At 50.3% G+C, this 19,143-nt stretch overlaps 6 protein-coding genes across 6 annotated transcripts; 4 read left to right on the top strand and 2 right to left on the bottom strand.

The window, feature by feature from the left end:
- Positions 1-555: 555 nt before the first annotated feature.
- MAG1 lies at positions 556-3,427 on the bottom strand. The gene is made up of 3 exons (XM_002365659.1): positions 3,144-3,427; positions 2,542-2,640; positions 556-2,431 (listed from the first exon to the last, which is right to left on the bottom strand). The coding sequence occupies exons 2-3, from the start codon at positions 2,634-2,636 to the stop codon at positions 1,168-1,170; spliced, it is 1,359 nt and encodes a 452-aa protein (XP_002365700.1). The 5' UTR covers positions 2,637-2,640; positions 3,144-3,427; the 3' UTR covers positions 556-1,167.
- A 169-nt stretch (positions 3,428-3,596) lies between these two features.
- GRA1 (dense granule protein GRA1) lies at positions 3,597-5,690 on the top strand. The gene is made up of 2 exons (XM_002365660.2): positions 3,597-4,292; positions 4,428-5,690. The coding sequence occupies exons 1-2, from the start codon at positions 4,045-4,047 to the stop codon at positions 4,750-4,752; spliced, it is 573 nt and encodes a 190-aa protein (XP_002365701.1). The 5' UTR covers positions 3,597-4,044; the 3' UTR covers positions 4,753-5,690.
- A 38-nt stretch (positions 5,691-5,728) lies between these two features.
- TGME49_270260 (hypothetical protein) lies at positions 5,729-8,745 on the top strand (the record flags this gene model as incomplete). The annotated part of the gene is made up of 2 exons (XM_018781572.1): positions 5,729-8,201; positions 8,645-8,745. Exons 1-2 carry the CDS (start codon positions 7,022-7,024, stop codon positions 8,743-8,745), a joined length of 1,281 nt encoding a protein of 426 aa, XP_018636608.1. The 5' UTR covers positions 5,729-7,021.
- An 843-nt stretch (positions 8,746-9,588) lies between these two features.
- TGME49_270270 (hypothetical protein) lies at positions 9,589-14,515 on the bottom strand. Its single transcript, XM_002365662.1, has 8 exons — positions 13,788-14,515; positions 12,825-13,109; positions 12,169-12,464; positions 11,765-11,807; positions 11,442-11,584; positions 10,893-10,939; positions 10,234-10,298; positions 9,589-9,892 (listed from the first exon to the last, which is right to left on the bottom strand). Exons 1-8 carry the CDS (start codon positions 13,956-13,958, stop codon positions 9,809-9,811), a joined length of 1,134 nt encoding a protein of 377 aa, XP_002365703.1. The 5' UTR covers positions 13,959-14,515; the 3' UTR covers positions 9,589-9,808.
- Positions 14,516-15,607: 1,092 nt separating this feature from the next.
- Positions 15,608-17,086, top strand: TGME49_270273 (hypothetical protein; the record flags this gene model as incomplete). The annotated part of the gene is made up of 3 exons (XM_018781573.1): positions 15,608-15,691; positions 16,237-16,702; positions 16,809-17,086. 3 exons carry the CDS (start codon positions 15,608-15,610, stop codon positions 17,084-17,086), a joined length of 828 nt encoding a protein of 275 aa, XP_018636609.1.
- Positions 17,087-18,084: 998 nt separating this feature from the next.
- Positions 18,085-18,498, top strand: TGME49_270277 (hypothetical protein; the record flags this gene model as incomplete). Its single annotated transcript, XM_018781574.1, has 1 exon — positions 18,085-18,498. The coding sequence occupies one exon, from the start codon at positions 18,085-18,087 to the stop codon at positions 18,496-18,498; it is 414 nt and encodes a 137-aa protein (XP_018636610.1).
- Between the last annotated feature and the right edge of the window lie 645 nt (positions 18,499-19,143).

Below are 19,143 nucleotides of genomic sequence, written 5' to 3'. Positions count from 1 at the left end.
ATGAAAAACCGTCTGCATCAGCTGTAAGCATATTCGTAACCGTCATCAAAACATTCGTTAGCTGTTAAATAAATGTTTTGTATTCCGGCAGTAAACTGCACTTCCGGGATGCGAACCGCCTTCTTGTGAATACATTCCCCGTGAGGCGGATTGTCATAAGTGGAACTACCCCTGCTCAGAGGCACGGGACCCCTTCCGAGCACTTGTCCACGTTTGCTGATCCACATTCTAGCGTCACTGAACAATTTCGGTCGCTGTGTCCAGTAATTGTTCACATTTGCATTCTGTTTGTTGTACTGGTGATCAATGCTCGAACATATACCTTCTTCGCCTTCCCTCTGCCACGCCTGAACACATGATGAACGTGTACCCGCTCAGTCGCTCCACGTGCAGCATCTCTACAATAAAACAACAATGCAAGAGCGCTGTTCACTAGGAAGGGTCGTCTGAAGCCAAAAAATACCTGCTTAGTTTGTGGTAGCACGCTGCTCGGCATTATTGAACGGGAGAGCCTGTCACCGTCGCTTCGCCGAGTTATTCGTCTGGGGTGCTTTGTCTGGTCGCACTCGCCCACACCGAATCAGCCACGCTCGACAAGACTACGAGGGGAGGGGAGTTGGCGTTGGTACGGTCGCTCTGTCATGGAAACCGCTTCGTACCGAGTCTTCCAGTACCCGTTACCCTGCTGTAGTTATGACGTCGCCAAGTCTGTTGTCTATGAAGGCTGACTTGCAGGGTCATTGTTTCCGGTTTACAGCATTTGCGGCTGTAATCGGGCGGCGCCGTGTCGGGCTTCACGTGATCCACGAATGCTATGCGGGCTTGCTGGCCCTGCCAAGACGAGCATTACACACGTTCTGTACATCATTGACGAAGCGCACACTGCCCCATATACATAAACACTGTACATACCTGTGCACATGTGCAAAAACGAAGGGCAGAAACCGGCGCTGTTGCATAGACACTGCGCCTTGAACCCAGACTTGAACCCATTCACCATACGTTAGAAAAACTGGTGCGGATATGCGTGTGTTCCGCGATACACGATCATTCTGCTAATGCTTGTTTCCCCTATAATGATCCACGTCACGGTAGACGGCTAAAGGATTGGGATAATGGGCGCGCTACCTATCATGCATCCCCATCTTTAACTGCATCCTTGGGAAATCAAGCTGCCTGTTCCGCTAAGATCTGACGAGCTTCCTCCGCTTCTTTAGACGTAGGCTCTACTAGTTCCTTTGTCTTCGCCTCAAGAAGAGCCCTCTGGATCGCTTTAAAGGCTTCCACGAGCGCAAGCTGACTCTTCGTCAACACGTCTTTCGAGCTATCTTGCACCGCCTGAGTATCCGCTTTTACTCCTTCCTCTATTTCGCCTGCTGCGGTCCCCACGAGCTGCTTTGCCTCAGACGCGGCCTTCTCCAGCGCCTTCTGCAATTCCTCTACCCTGGCTTCAACTCTGGTGTTATCTTCATGTTCCGGTTCGACGCGCCGCAATTGTTTTTCGACAGCATCGACACCTAACAATGAAGACAAGGACGCCGCTTTCTCCCGAATTTCCTTGGCTTTCTGGGACACCATTTCTCCAAACGCCTTCGTCTTGTGACACAGCGCCTCCTCAATCGGTGCCATATCCTGGCAGGCTCTCAGACGGGCATCCATGGCCTTCAGTGCGCGTGTCAGCTGAAGTAAGTCATCAATCTCCTCCAACTTTTTCTGTATCTTTATCTTCTGAAGCGCCGCCCTGAGTCGTCGCTGGTTATCTTTGATCAGGTCAACCAGCCTTCGTCGAGGTGAAACAGCAGGTCCCCTTTCTGACTCAAGCTCGTCTGCTTCTAGCTTCCCGGTGGCTTCTCTGTATGCTTTCTTGATGGCTTCCAACTGCTTCACAGCTCGGCCAACTTCGAAACTGATGTCGAAGTCCCCAGATCCCTGAACCCTTAGAATATACACAACCTGATCCGGGTGGATGTCTGGCAAACTGAAAAATGGAACAGGCACCGACGGCCCTGGTACTGCAATAAAACGCGGATGGACTACCGGTGCAGGTGGCAGAACAGGGGGGGGCATCCCTTCAGTCCCGTACTGTTCTTCTGTCTCATGCTGATGCGCCACCTCTGTTTCCGGCAAACCCTCCTGTTCAGTTCCACCTGAATGGAAATCGTGATCGGATAACGTCGTGTCACCCTGTTCCTGTTGTTCTTCACAGTCCGGCACCACCTCTCCCACAGCGCCAGTCGCGGCTTCCACACTAGCACTTGGAGATTCCACATGAAAGTATGACGGGGTCGATGCTGAATCACTCGGAACGGCAACGTCCTCTGAGTTCTCATATAAAACAGCGTCTTGTGGAAGAAGGGTCGCAATGGACCCGGACCGTCGAGCTCCCGTGCCTACTTCATCAAAGGACTCCACTTCTGGTAGCTCTGGCACCCTGCACGCCAGTTGTGCCAACACAACGCCTTGCAAAACACTTACCAACAAGAAGGGTGACTGCAACTTCCCGTGCCTACACGTAGCAAAACTCTACGACGCTTGACTCACCTTTGGCTCAATCCTACGGTTGCTGTGGCAAGGGTGACAAACAAGCCTAGAACACCTGCTGCGTGCAGTTGCCTTCTGCACTGTCCGCAATCCATGTTGCTGTGCACAGTAACGCAAACAAAATAGCGATCACTTCAGTGAATACGAGTGCCACACGCACTACGGTAGTGTAACACTGCGCCGCCTTCGCTGTGATAGCCGTCACCCACCAAGTAGCGCTGCTGTGCCTTTCTGTTGCCTCCCCTGTTACCGCCACCCCCGACGCTCTTCCTACCAGGTGCTTTCCCTGGTCGCACTAGTCGACCTCCTTCCCCGCAGTTCACTCTATCGTCTCTCAGTGACCGAGTGCCATCATCTTCGGGTAAGATGCTTACCCTCCCCCCCTCCTCCGCAAATCAGCATGCCTCTAAACCCCATGGATGGTCAGTGGCGTCCGACTGCATTAATACGTCTTTAGTCCCGACCACTACAGGTCCTCCAACGACGAGCTGTTAACCGCGCTCGTTTCCCTTCCTCAAACCGCTCGGAATTTGGGTGATCCAATCGTGCGTCACCCCCCCATTAAGATATACACAGTGCCAGTCGGAAGCTCGTGACCTTACCCGGTGTGATAGCGCGACGGGAGATATTGCCGTCTCTCTCGTTCGTGTGTTCCTCGACTGGTTTGCGTTAGAGTACGTCTAGCACACAGAACAACCAACGGCGAGTGACCAAACTAAAGCTCAACTCTTGAGAAGAAAAATTTTGTCTTCCAACCAGTGTCTTGCAGGCTCTCTGTAAGCGTACGCGCACACATCGGCACGCTTCAGACACAGCAGTAGCTTGCCAGATGTGTCTACCTGCCAGTAGTTCAGCGCTGTGACGCACTGGCATACGCAACTGCAACTCCACCGAAAACCTCGAGGCTGCTAGTACTGGTGATCGTATGCGACACGCGGATTCACGGCGTATGCGACAAGCGGGATTGCTGATGAGCGTCGTTCCCCACTGAAGCGCGCGGAGTCGTGGGCGACCACCGGTCACCTGGCGTCTCAGCTGCGCGAGGCACCCCTCTCATAGCGTGGTACTCGTCACGAATACCAATCGCTGGGGTCGCGGCGGGAGGAATATGCTGTTTGTTGACCATACGATCACGCTGAACGAAAACATGGTTTGAGACGCCGTAAGCGGGCACAGGTTGTTTGCCCTCGTCTCATTGCGGACCAATTCCCGGTCCACCGCTGCGTCTCGACTCGACGGTTGTGACCACCCCACTTCGCATTGGGCAATCGGTAAAGCCATAACATTACTTTGCAATTTTATCGGTTGAAACTGCCGAGCGAGCTTGCGTTTTTGGGTGCTGTCTTCTCCCACCTTTTATCAGTTAAGTTGTACAGTGAGTGTCAGCTTGTTTCGACACGTCTGTATAGACGCAACTCGGTTTGCTTGTGTTGTTTGGTGGCTGGCCAAATCAAAGGCTATTCATTTTTCACTTGCTGTTGTTCTTTGAAGAAATCAAGCAAGATGGTGCGTGTGAGCGCTATTGTCGGAGCTGCTGCATCGGTGTTCGTGTGCCTGTCTGCCGGCGCTTACGCTGCCGAAGGCGGCGACAACCAGTCGAGCGCCGTCTCAGATCGGGCGTCTCTCCTTGGTTTGCTGAGTGGAGGGACAGGGCAGGGATTAGGAATCGGAGAATCTGTAGAGCTGGAGATGATGGGGAACACGTATCGTGTGGAGAGACCCACAGGCAACCCGGACTTGCTCAAGATCGCGTAAGTTGACTACGTGTAAGACAGCCGGTCAAGTGATTGCGACGCGGAAAGCTTTGCGTTATATTCTATGCGTCGTCTGGAGTGGAGTGAAGCACGTTCTTCGACGCGTGTTTGTTATGCTTTCGTTGCGTTCAGCATTAAAACTTCAGATGGATCGTACAGCGAAGTCGGCAATGTTAACATGGAGGAGGTGATTGATACTATGAAAAGCATGCAGAGGGACGAGGAGATTTTCTTTCGTGCGTTGAACAAAGGCGAAACAGTAGAGGAAGCGATCGAAGACGTGGCTCAAGCAGAAGGGCTTAATTCGGAGCAAACCCTGCAACTGGAAGATGCAGTGAGCGCGGTGGCGTCTGTTGTTCAAGACGAGATGAACGTGATCGACGATGTGCAGCAGCTTGAAAAGGACAAACAACAGCTTAAGGATGACATAGGGTTCTTAACAGGAGAGAGAGAGTAATTGGAGGTAGCTTTGTTGTGATCGTACCCCATGTTACTTCACCTGCTGTCGCATATGTTTGGGGGGAAATTGCTCGGATATCTTCATTTGGTTGCTCGGATATCTTCATTTGGTTTCAATCGACTGCGTGTGTCAGCTGTGGAAAGTTGATGGTTGGTACCCGGTGACGAATCGCAGGTTAATTAGTGAAAGACGCGTGACATGGTCTTATGGGAGCAGTTCTCCAGTCCTTTCTCAGTGACGGCAAAAGTGAACGTGTGCACGGCCGATAGAATGGGGAGCAGTGGCCGCAACCCAGCAGGGCGTGAATTACATTGGGTTGAGGGCTGGCGTGCAGCTCCATTTTCTCAACCGAGTATAATGTAGTTCCCGGTGGTTGTTGCTCAGTTCAATTCCGTGCGTCGCGTTTTGCGTTTTGCTAGCTGGCAGCAGATGTAGATGGTCAAGAAACTAGGAAAGAAGAGAGGAGGCAAGAATAATTTTGCACGCTGACGAGTTGCCAATGGAAGCCGTAGTCGAGGCTGCCGTCGCCACTCTACAACAGTCAACAGTTGCAACGAACTTAGTATTGTATTTGCGAGCTCGAATCGCGCACCGTGGAGGAGGGGAAGCATTGCACAATTTGGCGATCAGGACCCTGCTGTTTTTCTGTAGACTCTCATCTCTGCTACTGTATGAGCTCGGAGAAACGGACGAGATTTGTAGAATTTTGCATTAAGAGAGCAACTTTTAGGCGTACGGTAGTTGAAGTACCGTTTCTGTTTTCGAAAAGGTTTAGATTTCTACTTGTCGGATTGTGTCAACAGCACCAAAGCAGCTCACTCTTTTGTCGAATTAGATTGTTAGGAAGGATAGTTCATCAGGTGTAATACGTAAGTGTGGCTAAAAACGTGTAGAGACAGATTGTTCCCAATCTATACCATGTAACTTGTGTAGATCTATTAACTTTCGAATAAAGAGTCTGTTGTTCTAGCGGAAGCTCGCAACACAGCGCCGCACGCAGAAGCAGGAAGTCGTGCATGCGGAGCGCTAGGATGAGTGAGGAACACATTCCAGCTACGTCTCATACGAGAACATCGATCCGTTCGCATACATGGTGAGAGCACTGTCATCTACCATTTCGGCTGGCCGTGGGTTTTCCTAGTTCTATTTAACGATAAAAGGTAACAGCATCGTGTCTGAGAACGATTCGGTGTTTTTGCAAGAAACAGGTGCAATGTGCCGTCCCCTTTCCCTGCGCTCACCTTGCCAGGGGTTGATGGCGTACATTGGATCTGTGTAAGAGACGGTAGGTAGGAACTCTTCAAGCACACCTTGCAAGTGGTTGAAAGCGTACATCGGATCTGTTAAGAGACGTTTTTTCGGTGAGAGGTCTTTAGTTTAATGCATTAGCATTTGAGAATGGCAACTAAATGCGTAGACCTATTCGGAAATTGGCTTCGTAGTCTGACGTGGCAAGTGCTGTTAAGGAGAGGCTATTCGGTGTTAGCAGAGAACGGCCGCCGGGTGACAGCGTCTAGTTACAGAATCACAGGTAGCTGCTTGATTCTTCCCTTTATCCTGGTGTGTGCGAAGCCCGCTAACGAAGTGCATGTGGGAACTTTCAGCCCCATGAAAAGGCTACCGTCTTTTAACATGCGTAACGAGAAGTGGCAAGGGGAACATGAATCTGTGCAATACTATAAACAGTCTACTGGATACAATCCTGTTGATTGGACACCGCTGCTGGGGAGGCCGTGAGGGGGGTCGCTGACACATGATAGGAACGGCTACCAGGACCGGTTCTGGAATTTGATCCCTACGGAAAAAAGGATTATTCGTCAGTCGAGCGCAAGGGGGACCGTGTGCACTGGAGGGTGGTGCATTTACGTGGTACTGAAGAAACAGTATGGTGTTCACCTGTCTCTGTTCTGTTACATGAATCTGACCCCGCTGCCCATGCCGACTGGTATCAGTGCGACGAATATAATTCCCATGCAAATGTCTGCTTCTGCACGAGAATCAAAGTGCGTGCTGACTATGAAACATTGGAAGTACGTAGGGAACTACCGTTCTGAAAAAAGAGTTTCGCTCGAATACTGATGTTTGAAGAAACATACCTTATACGTTGCTGCGAATATTTAACGCATAAAGCGATGCCGCGTACACGCGAAAACAAGCGGGGGCTGCTATTGAGTTTCTTTGTGAAGTCGGGTGAAACCCAGATTGACAAGCTTGATCCTGGTTAATCGGCCGCTTTGTGGATGGCCATACCCTTTACGAGTGCGAGATGATAGACCTGCGTAACGAAAAACACCTGAGGTCATGTAACATCGATGGAGCAATGGTGACTCGAGATGATTATTCTGTAGCCATGGATGAGGAACTGGCTGACTGGGATTTGGACCAACAGAATAAAACAGACCGACTGAGAGGCATTTTGGACAAGATCGATAGGGAAAGCTACAAAAGTATTCAGTGCCTCAAGTCAACATTAGAAGCTGTGGACAGACGAATATCGACGGCGGGACTGTCGCAGCAGCAACGCAGTGCAAGGAGTAAAAGTGAAGATCTGCAGGGCTTCACTGGAAGCCGGTTGCCCCGCCGGTTTTTCTACAACAGAGTTGCCGATGATTCGCCAAGCGTGAAATACCCAGCCACGTCCTCAACAGTCCCCCCTATTCCTGCAGTAGATTCGAAGCCTCTCTGCGATTCACTCAGCATATCCTCACCCAGTAGCACAAGTGTCCAAAGGGTTTCAAGAAGTCGACCTCGAAAAAAGACTGGGTCTCGTCAAAAACCCACTCGGTCGGGTGTTGAGGATGAACCTGCAGAAGACCAAAACGCACCCGTGCCTGGTCAGCTAGAAGGCGTCTTCAAAGGCTTGCGAACACTGAGAGTCGAAACACAGCGCCTCTGGACGGGACTCCAGCAGGCCCGGGAGTACGCAAACCGATGTTCTACAGAGGCGTCTGCCTCGAGTCACTCTCCTCCAGACAATCTGAAGGAATGTAGGCGCGACAGCGCTCGCAGAACCTATATACAACTCCTTGACTGTATTGATTCATCTTCTAAGCTTGCGGAAAGACTTGAGTGCAGAATAAACATTCTGGAGGAGAAAAGTCGGCAGAAGCTAACTCAGATCTACAACGACCTCTATATACGTCAGAAGTTCCGGTTACCACCGTGGCCGGTAACTGTTAAGCCTGCTCCGACACTTCTGCTGCGCGCGCAGAGTGGCCTGCAACACGGATCCGCTGAGGCTGTGGAGGACAACGGTGATTGCTCCTCTCGGGCATCAGTCATGCCGCTAGTAGGGTCTGCGTCGTATCCCAGAGACGCGAAGCCCTTCGAGTCAGGGGACAAAATTTCGCATCCAGGTTCGCGGGTCGCGACCAGAGAACAACTCAGGGATGAACTTCTGTCAGCGTGTCTCGTGGAAGATCCGCGTAGCCGACCGAAAAGTCTAAGTGCGCAGAAATCTGTTCTAACAGCTCAAATACCATCTAATGGTGACAGTGGGGACACACAGTTCAGCAGCCTCAAATTTCTGACGGGACGCTTTGTGTCGGAAGAGGCTGATGGCGCCCTCTGTCGTTCCACCTCTGCAAAAGCCAAGAGCGAAACACCGAGTTCGCGTTGCAGAAACACGCATCAGACTGCTTCTCACAACACGTTTGCCTGTCGGTGTCTCTCTTCGCCGTGTTCAGCACCTCTTTGGAGGATGTCCCACCAGCCTTATAAAGAATATCCCCATTATTTGAACCCTCGTACGTGTGAGTCTCCCTGTGCTCCGCTGCCGAGAGATGAGTCGAGTGCGAAAGGTGCCGTTTCTATGAAGGATCCTTTGGTACACCCTACACGTGAAACATCTGGCGACGAATGTTCTCCTGGTCCATGGTGCTGCATACAGTCTACGAATTACGCGCCAACAGGCGCTCGGACAGCCGTCTCCGTGCCACCTACAATTACCCAACGCACTGGACGGCATACGCACATATCACCGAGTTTTAAGTTAGAATTGAATCCAGGAAGAAATGACCGGCAGGAAGGCCACCTCCAGCCCTTTTCCTATCATTCGCAAGAAGGCAACCCGTGTCCTGCGGAAGGAGATCAGAACCCCCTGCTAGAGGCACCCTTTACCGCGGCTCCAAGCAGAATTTTGCCAGGGACTCTTCTAGATAGCCCAGCGAGACCGCCGCGGCGAGACTCCCACCGGACGACCACCGAGGAGCATCGTTCGCTTCTGCGGTCGTCAGGACCTTTTCCTAGCACCCGCACTGGCACGAAAGTCACGTTTGCAAGGGTGTGCCAGCCTTCGCCCCAGGCACTCTATCATCCTTTAGCCTCTATCTGCTGTCCACTTCAGCCAAGTCCTGTGTGTGAGTTACCCGCTCGTGAGTCGGTGCCAATGCCGCATGCGCCGACAGCATCTAGAAGCGTAGACCACTTTGCGGCCCTTGCCACGCCCGGCCGAGATTATTTCACTTCTGACAGAAGACAATCTAGGTCTTTTGGACAAGGTGCGTCTTCTTCAAGTAATAGGCAGCGGCTTTCTCTAGGGTAACCACGTTCTCTCACTCGATTTTAGTCTCGCGACGCACGGATGCTTTTGTTCTCCAGATGTGCTAAGGGGGGAAGAGTGACGGAACTCTTTCCTCTCTGAATGTGAATACGATGCCGATATCACCGAGACTGAGGGTCACCGTTTTGATCAAGTTGAATCAACGAGGTGATACCAACTAATGGTGTCGAAAAAACTGTTGTCAGTGCCTCCACGCACTGTCCAGCTGTGGAAAAGGACTATCCAAACACCACGTCTGACTTGTTACGTGCCAGGGAATGTGTTCTCACAACGGAATCCCCCGACACGATTAACCTGGCGCTTGTTTTCTAAGCCGATACTGCGATCACGTAGGCGTACACACAAGAGTTCACGCATGCACAAGACCGAGTTCCGCGGGCCCGTAGCACTGTTCCCGATCCTGCATGTGATCGGCTTCCGACCGGAAACGGGTCACAAACATTCTAAATGTCGGCACTGTCGCAAAAGATGAAGGTCACAAGCCTTTCAACTTCACTGAATGACGCAGCGCTGTTGCGCGGCTGCAGTTGGCGACGTAGTCTGAGGATTTACCAGGGCCTTGCACAGTGTCTGAACCTGGAAGGAAGACAGCAAACACGGAAGTCTGATAGGGATGGGGTCTAGTCATAGATTTTTTCTGAATCAATCCGACATACACTATCACTGTCGCTGTCTTGTCCAACACCCTAAAACGAAAGCTGGCTTAGTCTTTGAGACAACTCCCAAAGACTAGGAGAAGCCCATCATTCCCCGTCAAATTCCGAAACAGAAACGTTCTCCAGGGGCAGCACCCAAATGTAGGCTCGCTGGCCATGATCCCCAGTGGCACGGCATTTCTGCGAACGGCGGTAAAGCTGAAGAAAATGAAAATAGAGGCGCTAGGTCTAGTGCATAGCGCACACTACTTCAGCACGTACCCGACGGTATAAAGAGGCAACAAATGGCGGGCACATCGGCTTGTACACGAGTCCAGAAATGAAGGCTGCACACGAAGACAAGAAACGCAAGCTGCAGGTGTAGCATTATTCACGACAAGAAAAAACGTCCCGTTCGGGGAGTCCCACACGCCACCTTCCGCTGAATGCATATCGATATTGTTCTCTGCGTCGCGATCGCTGTACATCACATCGGGACACAACCCAAGCTGTCAACCATCGAGCCAGTCTATGCGCGGAGGACTAGCAGGTTGTCCCTGTCTAGTATGCTGATGATGACTGTTTTCGCGCTGGAAATGGACAAAATCATAAACGTACAAACACCAGTTTGGTTTGTTAGCAATAACGAATCGCTAAAAGTCGTGTTCTCCGACATTAAATGATGAGGTTTCAAAGCATGCGTCAGTGGAAGTTCCAGCGCGTTTTGTTGGTGTCGTTTCGTCAAATGTTCAATGCTATACGAAAGTCGTTGCCTGTGGCTAGTGCCGTATGCGGCTCTCAATGCAGTGGTTGAAATACAACATGCATCACGTGTCAGGGTGGAAACCGTCGAAGAGAACGAGGGATAATATGCTTCGTCCAACTGAAGGTAACATTGTCTACAGCCATTCGACTTTTTCATTCCTGGTGTCATGCATTACCATCAATTCGCCGGAACGTAGTGTGCGTGAAACCGCATGTAGAGTAGCTGGCAATGCCACAGAACAAAAACACGAGCAAAACGTTATTTCTTTGCTCAGGCACTACATTTTGCCCTGAATGCCTGTGGCTGAACTGAGTCACTGTGCATGTGCTCTACTATGGCGCCGAGCGCCGCTATTATACGCAAAGTTATCAGAAGAGAAAATCACGATGACAGCACACGTAGCGCATCAGCATCAACGACCACACCGCTGCCAACAGCCAATCGTGAAGGGCCGACAGAGAACAGACCGGTGAATGTGTTTGTGATCGATGAGCGACGAAGCGACTATAGGTCTCACAGAACCAGGTCGTTTAATTTGTGTAATTTCCTGTTGACCAGAAAAGTGTGCGTGGGCATGTCTCTCTACAGCAAAGACAAACTGTGACGCCAAGGCTGAAATATGTTGACAGAGCAATATGCGATTTTGCCATCGGCATCTCCTCTCGAGTGGTGAAAATGAATGTACGCAAACGTTCAGATGTCAAATCGGTGTCTTCTTGCGTACCGAATTCGGAAGAGGTGGAAGTAAAGGAAAATGGGAATAATGCTGTGGGAGACCGAAAAATTGAGAGTCAAAATCCGTGACACAATGAAGAAGACGCCAAAGAAGACTTCGACGTCGGCACGCTGTTGCATGAGGAGCATTCTCTGCAAAAACAAGAGGCCACAAAAAATCAGGGTACCCGTCGTGTGTGTTCAAGCGAAACTATCGTGGCACCCATGCAACGCCTCGAGTTTTTCTCAGGATCAACCGCCGCCAGTCCTCTCTATAGAAAAGAAACTAGTAGATGACCCAATCACATTTAGGTAATGTCAGAAAAGACTTACATTCATCTGCACCTTCGTAATGGCCTTGAGCACGAGGGAGTTGCTGCAGGACGTAACAACACCGCAGTCTGGAAATACACAAATTTTCACGTGAAAGGGAACCTGCAGAGTAGTGAACGCAACAGATACCATAGATTCAAGAATTTATGGGAAGAACCTCGTCGAACAACGCCAAATTGACTATCACCAATCTGTTGACCTAGCCTCGTTTCTCGTTCTTTTACTTCTATTTTTCTGCCGTGTTGGCGGCCAGAACGGAGGGATTTTCCAGAATCCTGCCCGTGCACATCCGGATGCATCCAGTCCATTTTTTCCTGCTTAAACGCCGATACAGACCGCAAAACCAAGCGTAACATCAGTCCCATGAATAGGGGATACTCTCGGAGCCGGTACTCCACGCTTACGTTTTGACAACGACTGGAATGCCGTCTCCTTCTCCCATCAAAGTGGAGAAGACGAGAAGGGCTGAAATGGCTGGAGAGAGGGTGACCGGAAGCGAGGGAGGCATTGACGCCGTGAACAGCAAGTAGAAGATTGCGTGAGCAGCATCCAAGTGCAGAGCTTGCTGGACGTACGGCGGGAGGTTTGTACTGATTGACTCCGTGAAATTTGAGAAGCGAACTGGCGGGCCTCCCAAGACGATGTACACGTGCAGAAGAAACGATACGAAGAGCACACTGGAACCCGTCAGTCCGGGGCGCTGTGCGTTGAAAGAGACACCGCAAGAAAAGGGAAGAGCGAAAGTACGGTCCACGCACCAGTGTTTTTGTCCTATCCGAAGAGTAAGGGGCGTTTCGGTTACACTCGCACTAATGAAAAAAGAACGTATCCTCTTCAACCTCTTTCGGGCAACTTTCCTCGACTAGCCGCGAAACAGTGTTACATGCCAGCATGCACCTGCGGTCGCAGGGACAAAAGTCAAAAAACGGACATGTGTCCTGCAGCGTTTGAGAGAAAGAAGATCCGAGAGTGCTAGACACCTAGAATGCCTAAATCCAGTATCTAGCTTCTCCCTTTCGTCACGTGTAGCAGCACGAGTGTGGCAGCGGAGAGGACTTACCGTCGACGGCTCGGAGTCCTGACGAGGTGTAAAGACTGAAAGTAAAGAAAGGATGACACCGACGACGAGACCCACAGCACAGAGTGGCGGAAGAAGTTTGGATCGGAGGAAGGACCTTCGTGCCGGTGGGGAGAATCTCTGAGAAGGCTGAGAATACGAATATGTTGGCACATTTCCGCTTGTTCCCGACGATGGAGGTTGAGTGTGCGACTGCTGAGCGTTCGATGGATCCTCCTCATTCAGGGCAGCTGCCAGAGCGGGGGAATCCGGAACGAATGTTGGGTCCTGCAGTTAGAACAGCGCATCATACGAGGGAGTGGAAGTCGAGAATCAATTCACGAGATCCACATCGACACGGATACTTCGTGCAATTTCCGGTCTTTGTGGCCCCTTGAAGATGAGCAAGTCCAGAAAATGGATTTTGCCCCTCCTTTTTTATCAAGCTCGCTAACTTTCAGTTTGGATAACAAGTCGGCTCGCTGTCGTAGGCAGTCAATGTTCATACGCGAGGGGTAAGTGTAGCAGGAGAGAAATAATGCGATCCGTCACTGTACCACACACGTTGAATTTCGTTCAGAGGATCACATTTAAGTGCCTGCATATCGATGTAAGAGATCGTTTGTGGCCCAAGCGACTGTCTCTACACGGCCATCTCCCTGTTTCTTATCAGTAAGCCACCGTTAACACATCCTGCATCTTTCCTATGGAATTCATGTCTGCGAGTCCTCCAACCCGATAAACGACCATGGTTCATTCATGCACAGCTTGGCACAGTAGACCTATTCATGATGTTTTTACAGTAGAGAATTCACTGCGGAAAGGATATGTGACACACAGAACTCATTCTACACTCAGACCACGCGTGTGTTCGTGTGCATGCGCGCCGTTGTTGTGTAGAACCACAGGATGCGAAATGGAAAACCGTGAAGCAAGCCCGACAGGAGCAATTCAAGTAGAACCCACCTCGTGTGTCTTGAAGAATTTCTTCTTCCACTTCATCATCTTGTTCAGCGGTGGAGTGGGATATAAGCTGTCGAGGTACGCTTGCCATTTCGCGCTCTTTGCCCAGTCGTAAGACAGAAATGCCTCCTCTGCCGGGCTCAGCCCGGTTCTAGCCGAAGCTTGCGACGACATTATTGTAAACTAACACCGATTTTAGGTGAGAATCGTCAGCAGGCCTTCGGCGTTGTCTCATGCGTTAGTAGGAACGCCTCTGATACCGGATGTGCTATGGCGCAAGCCGTGTGCTTTTTTCGTGTGTGGCACACTTTATGGCACGGCAATTGAAAACCTCTGGGGCGGCAACGGACAGAGCATGCACTGTTCCCTCCTACGTCGAGAGAGGAACCCGCAGGCGACCAACGTACAAAGACAAAGAACGATTTCCAGGGACTGCGCACACTTTCTGCAAATTTAGGTAAGCGGTGCTGCAATAGGGACTTTCGCGATACTAGCAGCTGCATATGACTAGGCCACTGAGCGTAAAAGCACGCGCTTGTTAATGGGAGACAACAAAGGGGATGCGCAACATGTCAAGGGGCCAGGAAACAAGGAAGATGTCGGATGCACATGCCCCCTGAGAAGGGACCAGCAAGACCGGCAACAACTCAAGGATCCCCTCTGTTGCCTTTGCATCCAGGCGCAGGCATTCGTCAAAAGCTGTCTTGTTCGTTCTCGAAAGAAAGGAGACTGTAACCTTCAGAAAACCAGGGGCCAGCATGGTGACATACACGAGATCACACTTTTCCCGATGAAACGGCAGCCCAGAAACAGACGGGCTTCGCAAAGGTGACCTCGAGTGGTTGATCGCACGCTGGCGCTGCTAGCAGCGTGTGGCGCCTGAACCTTGCGAAAACGCCTCATGGGGCTCCGCGACGAGCTTCGTTCTGTCTGACTTTGTTGACTCGTAGAATATCCTTTCTTTCAAAAAAAGATAACTGTATGTTGCTATCAAGTCAGGCTCACGGGGTAGACGGCTATAACGCGAGATGGTGCACAAAGAGCGTCTCTGCAAGCAGCCGCAAACACGATGTGTATCACAACCAAGACAGAGGCTGCAACAATCGGGCAGCAGTGCTTCATTTCTGGATCATATTCATCTGTAAATATGACTTTGCGTCAATAACCAAGCCAGCTGGTTGTGGCTGTGCTTAAAACAACAACGATAGCGTCCTCAATGCACACGAATGGGCCTGTAATTGTGAATACACCGGAGTTTGTTCCTCCCTGCTGAATACGCATCTTTGCGGTAGGCGTTTTACCCCTCTAGGGTATCATTGTAACAAGGAAGGGAAAACCGAGACTTCTGTCCTGACAACCCTTTGTACATTCACAAAGTCCAGAGTGAAAAAGAGGTAGTTCAAGGCGTGTACTCTCTAGCCGTCTTCCGTGGCATTTTAGGAAAGAGAGTCCCACCGAGCCATGCCCAATTTGCTGCGGTCACGGCTACACAATTTTGTCTGCAGTTTGTTGTTTGAAAGCCATGGCTTATGGACCTCTGAATTATCCCAGTGTCTAGAGCCTCGTTTTGGCATCAAGCATACGACCCAGACGTCTCTGAAACGGATATCCCTTTTTCGTCAGCCTCGCCTCTGGGTCATAGGAAAGCTGGGCGTCGGTCCTTCACAACTGCTACATCTCGAAGTTGTGTTCAAGCACCCGGACAGATGCTTGCAGTCTATCTAAGCATTCAAGCGGCATAAGAAGAAATGCCCAGGAGTATGGGTTCCTTTTACAGAGGAGACTAAGCAAGACTCTTAAGCAAAATGGCCTCTAGCAAGTCAATGACTGTTGACGCCCAGCGTGTTGTAGCCATTATGGAGGAGGTGACAGAGAAGCTAACGTATCTCTCAGTCGCCACCCGACAGGTATGCATTATGTGCCTGTCGAGTACCATCAAAGAAAAAAACGCCCAAGAGACGGTTTCGCACACAAAATTTTACTGAAATGAAGACGTGCTTGTACAGGTTCTTGAAGGTATTCAAGGTGACGAAGGCGACAAGGCGACAAACTTACTCGGACCGGAATTGGCCAGAAAGTTATCCAACCAAATTCGCCTCGAAGAGTTGTATCAAGGGAGTATTAACAATGCCAATGAGGATTCCCTGGTTACACTAGATACGGATGACATGCAAGAGATTACTGAGCAGCTTGAGAAGAACACTCGGGATCTATGCCGAAGAATGCGAATGATTCCAAACATTGTTCAGGAGTTAAGAACGTTCCAGGAGACACGCCCTATAAACTCAATGAAGCTGATTCACGCTCTGGCAGATATGCAGGTGAAGGATAATCACCCCTGACTGTTGATAAGACTGTCAGCCCCTCCAACCACATCCCCAGCCCTTTTTGCTTGAGATTGGAGTGTGATACGGTGATTGCTTTTGCTATGGTGCTTCCTTGTCATGTTTAGGATGTCATGGTAAAGCGGATGAAGATGACAGTTGAAGAAGAGCGAGCCAGGAAGGAGCTGTTGGAACGTTATATCCAGCAGGAGAAGGCCGCCTCCTCGCGGCGGACCGAACTCGAAAAGCAACTAACACTTCTTCGAACGGAGAGAGAGAAAGCCTCAAACAGATCGTGCGAAACGGTTGTCAAGCTGAAGGCAGACTTACAGGATGTCCATGATTTCACAGAACAACGTCTGGCACAGTTGCATGAGCAGTATAGAAAGCGGGAAGCGGAACATACACGAAATTTTGATGTACGGGCATCGGAACTTGTAGCACGGATGAACCAGCAACAAAAGCATAATTCCATGGTGTTCTCTCGAGGGAAACAGGAAACAGACACATTGAAGAGCAAGACGAAGATTGCAGAGAAAGATCTGGAGCGAATCATCGAAACCTACGATCGTGAAATGATGGAGAAAAACGCCAGTAAGCACCTTCACATTCTAGTTCTTTCTGAGGGGCTATTTGAAGAATTGCCTACAAAACAGAGGCCGATACACTTCTCTAATTGTGCGGGGTGAATGTGCTGCAGAAGCGAGAGAAGTCGCGGAAGCGAACGCAACGAAGGAAGAGTTAGTGGTTAATCTGCAGAAGCAGTTGCAAGTTGTCAATGAAGAGAATGACCGGATACGTCAGGAATACGAAATAGAGAAGGTTCGCCAATCAATCATCGATAGGCAGCTACAGAGGCTGGCTGCAGCGGCTACGCTTCTTCAAGCGTACTGGCGAGGAATAAGGCAACGCGAAGAGTATGTAGCAATGAAAAAGAACGCTCGCAACAAAAGAGGATGGAAAGGCAAGAAGAATTAGGGTGTATTTGAAGGGTGCATGCGTCTTTCGGTTCGCGACTTTCGATTTACGACGGCTCGAGATCGTGTGGCTTCCTTTAAACATGGGAAGTTATCACGTGCCTACGCGCACAAGCACCCGCTTGCGACTGAGACTAGTGCAACAAATATACACCCCAGGTTTTGACTGCCATAAAAAGCCAATCATATGCTTCTTCTATTCGCAAAACCCAGTGATTGAGCACTAACATTTGTTCCCATCAGGTATATATGTGGTAGTTGCCGCTAGGTTGAGCGACGCCACTGCGATATTCTGTCGTTTCATTTGTTCGTGTCGTGCCTGTCGTTCATCCCGATGCGGCAGGCGGCTTACACAGTGTTCGTGATGCTGTCTAGTAACCATCCTGGTTGCTAATGGGCTTGACGAACGCTCTTCAGAAAGTCCCGGATTCGTCTTGAAATCAACGAGCATCCTGACACTTAAAAGGGGACACTTCACCACCATCACCGAGTGGTAGCCCATCACGCGAACAGCGAGGCGGACAGGATGGATACAATCGACTACAGGCGTATATTGAACACGACAGTTGACAAATGTCTGCTGGTATACTGTCTCAAAACCAAACACCCGGTCACGTGTCAGAAAGGAAGAAACATTGGCATGAAAAGGGTAGATGACTCGTGTTCCTCTGCTACTTAATTACCTGACGCGTTGTCGACATGATATTCGTAGATCGTGATGCCACTTCGTTGAGTTACGTCGCACAGTGTATTACATTACAACAGACAGGTTATTTGGCGCTGGCAGGATGGTGTGAGACAAATTATGCACGTTCATAATTGCGGCAATGAGAAACTCGCATAGCCTTTGCATGCACTGCAACTGACAGCTCTTTTTGATATGCAGACCCCACGTCACGAGTGTCCGTACACCCAACTAGTTTACAGCCTGAGACGGGGGGCATCTGTGCCAGAAAATGGACCGAGCCGTGCCAAAATTGGCTGTGATTCTGATAAAGGATGTTTCCCGCGAGTAACAAAGAGTATTGCTTTTCTGCGAGTAGTCAGCTCAAATTCAAGTCTAGGTCTATTGCTTGTGACGGTTCGACCAGAATAATGGCGGTTGACTCAAAGCGAGAGTGGGCACAGCTTTGCTGGTCAGGCCTAAAGAGGGCCAGAGAAAGTGGCTCAACGGACCTGCTGCTGGCTCTGAAAGAAATCAGACTTCTGCTGTCTGCTGAACCGCAACAGTGCCAAATGATCGATCTCCAAGTTGTAGAGGAACTACTGGCAATCGCCCGTGAAGGCACGACGGAGCCGCGTACCGACAAAACTGTAGCGGCACTGTTGGTTATGCTTGAAGGGCTAGAGGACAAGCAGCTCACCGAATGTTTTTCCTTCCCCAGTATCATTCTCCTTTATACGGTAGTCTGACATAACTTTGTCCGTAAAGAATCGTCAACCGACGCTTCGCATTCAGGATGTGGTTGAAGCTGTGGCGCAGAGATGGCTGGACGATGCTGCGGTGCACCAGGCCAGGGCGACGCAGATCTGCATGGATTTACTTGTAAAGACTCTGCTCTCTTCTCTCGATAAACACCATTTGCATGCTTCTTAAACTCAGATTCGTATACTTTCGCACAGCCTCGTCGCTATTTTGCCCGCCCTTGGAAGCAGGATCAAACGTATGACTATGAAACATGGTCAAGAAGTGTTCCCGGAAGCATTCAGAACGCTTTAGAATTAATTCTGTTCTGCCTCCACGCCTCGCTCACTGCCTACATGCTTGCGCAGAAGGAATGGACAAACAGTAAGCCGCCAGCACAGCGGGAATTGCGGTAACAACACCGTTACCGGCTTGCAGAGCAGCATCCGCTTCGCACACGCCTGGCTCGTGGGTATTTGACCACGAAATCAGCTACTGCGGCAGCGCAGGCTGCAGACATGCTTTTTGAGCGTTTCAAACCGACAGCTCTCCAGATGCGAGAGGTCAGAACAGACAACTCCCAATTTTGGTGACTGTAACTCAGCGATTCCGTTCAAATTCAGTTTGATGAACTGCTCACGGAGATCGCAAAT

The sequence above is a fragment of the Toxoplasma gondii genome, chromosome VIII, assembly GCF_000006565.2.
Source record: "Toxoplasma gondii ME49 chromosome VIII, whole genome shotgun sequence".
Classification (NCBI taxonomy): domain Eukaryota; phylum Apicomplexa; class Conoidasida; order Eucoccidiorida; family Sarcocystidae; genus Toxoplasma; species Toxoplasma gondii.
This window is presented reverse-complemented; position numbering and strand designations above follow the sequence as displayed.

What these genes read in the sequence shown, in the direction of transcription:
- MAG1 (XM_002365659.1), bottom strand. Translation starts at nt 2,636, where the DNA reads ATGGATTGCGGACAGTGCAGAAGGCAACTGCACGCAGCAGGTGTTCTA. An exon ending in ACCGTAGGATTGAGCCAAAG is followed by an intron (nt 2,432 to 2,541) that starts GTGAGTCAAGCG and finishes ACTGGCGTGCAG; the next exon opens with GGTGCCAGAGCTACCAGAAG.
- GRA1 (XM_002365660.2), top strand. Translation starts at nt 4,045, where the DNA reads ATGGTGCGTGTGAGCGCTATTGTCGGAGCTGCTGCATCGGTGTTCGTG. An exon ending in CCGGACTTGCTCAAGATCGC is followed by an intron (nt 4,293 to 4,427) that starts GTAAGTTGACTA and finishes CGTTGCGTTCAG; the next exon opens with CATTAAAACTTCAGATGGAT.
- TGME49_270270 (XM_002365662.1), bottom strand. Translation starts at nt 13,958, where the DNA reads ATGTCGTCGCAAGCTTCGGCTAGAACCGGGCTGAGCCCGGCAGAGGAG. An exon ending in TACGTTCCGGCGAATTGATG is followed by an intron (nt 10,299 to 10,892) that starts GTAATGCATGAC and finishes CTTCGTGTGCAG; the next exon opens with CCTTCATTTCTGGACTCGTG. An exon ending in TTGCCTCTTTATACCGTCGG is followed by an intron (nt 9,893 to 10,233) that starts GTACGTGCTGAA and finishes TCTTCCTTCCAG; the next exon opens with GTTCAGACACTGTGCAAGGC.